The sequence below is a fragment of the Myotis brandtii genome, unplaced genomic scaffold (genome assembly GCF_000412655.1).
Source record: "Myotis brandtii unplaced genomic scaffold, ASM41265v1 scaffold61, whole genome shotgun sequence".
In the NCBI taxonomy this organism is placed as follows: domain Eukaryota; kingdom Metazoa; phylum Chordata; class Mammalia; order Chiroptera; family Vespertilionidae; genus Myotis; species Myotis brandtii.
The window spans coordinates 533435-538732 of record NW_005370318.1 but is presented as its reverse complement, the minus strand read 5'-3'; the positions used below and the strand labels follow the sequence as shown (position 1 = coordinate 538732).

The following is a 5298-nucleotide window of genomic DNA, read 5'->3' as shown; positions in this document are numbered from 1 at the left end:
TGGTGGTCAGTTCATTCTGTGAGTATGTGGGAGGGGGGGGAAGGGGGAGCGGGCAGCAGATACTAGTGATGTTTAGAGGAAATGAAATCCCCAATTTTCCTCACATTTAAGGAATTTCCCTCACATTTAGGGATCCATTTTAGAGACAATCGGTTTGACTAAGAAGTGCCGGAAAGAAAACCTAACTCTGTTGGCAGGCCACGGCAGAGCAGAGAGAGCTCCAGACCAACGGGCCTTTGGAAGGAACAGGAATGGGGTTAGAGGTAGCACTGGCCCCGCTCAGCCTGTACTCTCTGCCCGATTCTGCTTCAGTTTCCAGGACTGGAAGCAAGGACTGGGCCCTGGACACCGGGTGTATACGTGCGGCACCCCATCTCCCCTCCCTGGGCCAGTCATTCTTTGAGGGGTCACTGGTCCCGTGGAGTAAATGAGAAGTTTGCCACAGCTTTAGGCACAGCTTTGCTTTTTATCTCATCAATGTACATTTTAATCTAACAGTCTAACAGCCCCACATTCCTCACCCCTGCCCAAGCCCTCTCCCCCTCTCCCCCGCCCCTGCCCAGTCAGCATCGCATCTGCATCAGGGGCAGAAAGTCACCAGGCACCATGTGATTCCAGGAGGGTGCAGCACCCGCGGCTGTCCCAAGAGGAGCACTCCCTGGAGAGTCCAGAGTCCAAGGAGGCCCAGGAAAGGAGAGGTTCGTGGGTTGAGTCTCATTGGAAAACCAGGTCTGCTGGGTCTCAGTCCCATTCAGATTCTGTCTCCCTGGGCATGTCCCTGCCAGTCAGAGCAGCAGAAGAGCAGAAATCCCAGACAGCGGGGCCTGTGGATCGAAAGGGGCCTGTAGCCCAAGTCCCACTCTGAGGGTGAGCGAGGCTGTTGGAATCCCCTTTCAGGCAGGCTGTAGAGATGCTCCTGGCTGCAGCTTCCTGACTGCTCTGTGATCCCACAAGTGCGAGGAGGGGCTCTTGTGACCAGCATCTTGGGGTTGTGCCACCAAGGAAGACAGAGGGCCAGTGCTGCTACCTGCAACCGCAAGACTCCACCACCATGTCCTCATACTGCTTATAGACCACGTTGTTGGCAGAGTCGATGAAGAGGATGCTGATGGGACTCAGCCGCGTGGGCACACAGCAGGTAGGTGGCGTGGACTCGGGGTCCATAGAGTTCATCAGGGTCTGGATGACTGCATGGTTCGTGGGCTCCAGGTGGGAGCGCAAGGGGAACTCACATAGCCCCTCACAGTGGAAGGCCTCATACTCAAGGGGTGCGATGATCCAGTCATCCCAGCCCATGTCCTTGAAATTGACATGCAGCGCCTTCCGACTGCAGCGGGCCTTGGGGTTCTTGCTGGGCCGCTTGCCCTGGCGTGTGGCCAGCGGAGCCCTCCGTTTTCGCCGCTGGCTGAACAGGTACTCATACACGGTCTTATCATCCTGGCCGGAGCGGGCCTTAATCTCGTTAAAGAACAGATCCCGTTTCTTGGTGCGGCCGAACACCAGGAACAGGGCCTTCTCGTGAACCTGACGGGCAGCCCGGTCAAAGCCCAGGCCACGGAGGTCCACAGCCCGGCCCCGTTCCCAGGCCTCCAGCTCCAGGCACAGCTGGGCCGAGTTCTTAAAATTTCGGAAGAGCTTCCAGATGTCGAACACCTCCCAGCCAGATCCGTCCAGGCCTGGCACTGAGCGCACATCCAGCAAGGCTGCCGGCTGCCGGCCGCTGGGGCAGCTGGACAGCTTCAGCTGGGCAGCCCGCCCGCTACTGGGGGCCACTGGCTTGGCTGTGTCTGAGGGCTTCTTCCGCAAGATCCGCAGCTCGGCCCCTAGCAGCCCATCCTTCTCCAGGGCACTAATGTCAAACACGTACCTCTGCTTCCTGACCACAGGACCTCGGTCATCTAGAGAGAACACCCAGAAGTCATTCCCTGCAACCTCATCAAGAAAGCCAGTCACCTCTGCCTCAGGGGAGGGCCACGGCCCTCTCCCCTCTAGAGAGCTTTCTTTAACCTCTCCCCCACTCTGAGAGAGGCCAAGACCCAACCACTGAGAGCCTTTTTCAGAATAAGCAGCGTCCTACACAGCCTACCAAGGGTTGTTTATCTGTGGATGTGGCTGGGGTGATTTGAGTGGTTCTGGGTATTTGTGTCAATCACTGTTCATATCAGAAATCCACCAGCTTCCGGATTGCCTTCTACCTACCTCTCTCCGATGTTATCTAACATGCTATCTCACTGGTGAAATAGGTTTGGTGGGCGTTGTGATCACTCCTGTTTTCCCAGAGGGCGAACCTGAGGCTCAGAGAAGTTAGGTGACTTGCTCAGAGTCACCAGCTAGGAAAAAGCATAGTTGAAACACTAGCCTAGAACTTTTTACGCTCAATCTGAAGCTGCTTCCACTACACCTTAAAGAAGATCTTAGTGGTCTCTTTTTACAGATGTGGCACAGAGAGGGGGAGTGACTTGACTATAGTCACACAGTGAGTTAATAACAAAAGGGGTCTACAATCCAATTTCCCTGCTTCCCAGTCTAATATTTTGTTGTGCATGTGTCTCACCCTGTTGGATGAATGAGTGTGTGTGTGTGGAAGTTTGTGTGTATGACTGGGTTCATATGTGAGTAAAAAGGTGGCATATATAAGTGACATGTCAGGTGTATGTATGATTGGGCTTGTGTCAAAATTTAAAGGGCGTGTGTGTGTGTGTGTGTGTGTGTGTGTGTGTATAAGAAGATTCCATGAATGTATATGTGTAAGAAGGTGTGTGTGCACATATATATATGTGTGTGTGTGTGTGTGTGTGTGATTCAGCATGTATGTACAAATATAAGGCTGTGTGTATGTATAAGAAACTCAGTAGTATGTCTGAATCAGCATGCCCTCTTTTCTAAATACAAATTTGCCATTGGAAAGCATTCATATATTGCTCTAGGAGGTGACTAATTAGGCCTTTAAACTCCCCATCTCCCCCTCTCTGAGCTCCCTTAGTGCTGGGGGGCACAATGACTTACTTTATGAGCCCCCAAGGGGTCACAGCTTTCCCTGACTGGGCAGGCAGCCAGGTCACCTCCCCCACCTCAGCCAGACCTGCTGCCTCTGTGGCTCCCCCGCCCTCTGTCATTCCCCCACAGGCCAGCTCTAATGAGGAGCCTCTCCCACTCGCTGACCCCTCCCCCACTCTGCCAGCCAAAGTCCTAAGACTCAGAACCAGAGCGTATGAGCTTCGATCACACTTAGGGGGAAACTGAGGCCCTGAAAGGGGAAGAGACTTGCTGAGATCACACAGCAAGTTGAGAGGAAAAGCCAAGACAGTAATGCCAGATGGGCAGAGGGAGAAATGAGGAGAGCAGTTATTCTCCTGGGTTACTGATAAAAAGTATCTGTTTAGGACAGGACATGAAGTCTCATATTGAAGGGCTCTCAGAAATCACCCAGTCCAACCCTCATATCGTTATACAGACGGGGAAACTGACCCGGAAGGGAGAAGGAGCTTTCCCAAGGTCACACTGTTAAACCCGAGGTCTGTTGTCCACTCCCAAACCCCATATATCTGAGTGTCATTCCAAGACTCTAAGATGCCTCAGTTACTGTCTTCACCTCTCCCACCTCCTCTGCCCCCTAATCTGAGGGCAAAGTTGCAGAGCCATGGGTAGCTAGAGATTAATTCCCCTGCCTTCTGAGAAAACTTACAAACCCCTGGAGCCTACAAAGTTTGGCCAGTCCACATAGGAACAGAGCATGGCCTGGTGATCAAGAGTCTTAGAGTCTGGTCCCCAACTCTGCCACCAGCTGGCAGGTCTTGTCTCCTCTCTGGCCTTTAGTCATCCCCTCTGCACCTTGCAGGAACTGGGCTTGGTGACTCCCCAGGTGCCTCCAACTCGGACCTGCCAGCAACCCGGAACCTGTGTGAAATCGTCCCAGATACCAGCCCAGGCCAGGTGCACACTCGGTCTCCCACCAGTGCAGTGCCAGGGCTCTGAAAGGCCCCTCCACGCATGCAGGTGCCCCTCCCTCGGAGCCGTGCCCCGGCCACCCCGCCCCCTCACCTTGCCCTTTGTCAATAAAGCTGGTGATGGTGTTGGCCAGGCCAGCCTCCAACTTCACGCTGCTGTTGCTTCCCTTCCTGTCAGCATCGGACAGCGTCCTGTACAGCGAGAGCATGTACTCGTGGGGCGTGATGGGGGGCGGGCGGAACGGCTCCTTGGGCTCTCGAGGGGCCCCAGGCTCCCTGGCCTTCTTCAGCAGGAAGGGGCTGGGGACAGCTCCTGCCTTTGGGGATACCTTACCCCCAGGAAGCTGTCCTTTTGGGGTCACAGTCCGCGTTGCAGCCTGCCTTGTCTGGGGAGGGTGTCCTGGCTTGGGTTCAGGGCCACCCGATCTGGGGGCCAGCTTTTTGGGATCATCCTTCTTGGGCTGTGTCAGGCCTCCTGCCTGCCCGGTGCCCCCCTTTGCCCTGGCATTGGTGGCTCCCCCACCATAGCTGTGACCCCCTGGCCTGAATATATTCCGGGCCAGAGGGGGCCTCTCTTTGGCTTCTGCTTTGGCCAATCCTGGCCTGGTCCCCTGGGGTCTCTGGCCCAAGTCAGGGGCCCCCACAACAGTGCAGATAAATTCCAGGTCCAGCCAAGCCAGGTGCCAAAGCAAAAAAGTGAGGAATTTGGAGAGTCTCATCCTCTGGCCAGCCGCTGAATGACACCAAAGAGAACGGCGGCAGCAGCGAAGGTGCCTCTGGTTTGGCAGGAAAAACCATGAAAGGAGTGGACCCTCAAAAGCAGCGGCAGCAGCAGTAGCAGCAGCAGGAAAGGCTTTCTCCTCAGTCTGAGACTCTTTAAGTCTGCCGGGTGTGTGTTTGTATCCAGTCCCATAGTGGAAATGCTCTCGTATCCAGACGTGCACCGTCTCCAGTCAGCAGCTGAAAATAACTCGTTCTTGAAAGGAGAAAGCCGACCGCCCCCTTTCTCCTGCACAACTGACTGAGGGCTTGAAGGAGGCTTGTATAAGGCTGAGGGATTTTTCCAAGAAGGAAGAATGGCGTAATGCTGCCTGTGTGCTCCAGTTTTTTTTTTTTTTAAGTTTTGAATCCTTTCCAGTGAAAATACTTCACACACACACACACACACACACACACGCCTGCAGGTGCTCAGAAAAATCTTTTACAAACCTGAACTCAGGAATTGGAAACGGAATTTCAACCCAAACCAATTTAATTACTCTCTGATGTCATGCTGTCTAAACTCATTTAAGTGCGATATATTTATGTGAAAAAAATCACCGCTGCCCTTTCGAGGCCATGGCTCACGGGG

General features: G+C 54.1%; 1 protein-coding gene across 1 annotated transcript; it reads right to left on the bottom strand.

Annotated features, from left to right (window-relative positions):
• Window positions 1-446: 446 nt before the first annotated feature.
• On the bottom strand, window positions 447-5003 carry GDF5 (growth differentiation factor 5). Its single transcript, XM_005879765.2, has 2 exons — window positions 4042-5003; window positions 447-1898 (listed from the first exon to the last, which is right to left on the bottom strand). The coding sequence occupies exons 1-2, from the start codon at window positions 4664-4666 to the stop codon at window positions 1024-1026; spliced, it is 1500 nt and encodes a 499-aa protein (XP_005879827.1). The 5' UTR covers window positions 4667-5003; the 3' UTR covers window positions 447-1023.
• Window positions 5004-5298: the final 295 nt, after the last annotated feature.

What these genes read in the sequence shown, in the direction of transcription:
- GDF5 (XM_005879765.2), bottom strand. Translation starts at nt 4,666, where the DNA reads ATGAGACTCTCCAAATTCCTCACTTTTTTGCTTTGGCACCTGGCTTGG. An exon ending in CTTTATTGACAAAGGGCAAG is followed by an intron (nt 1,899 to 4,041) that starts GTGAGGGGGCGG and finishes TGTTCTCTCTAG; the next exon opens with ATGACCGAGGTCCTGTGGTC.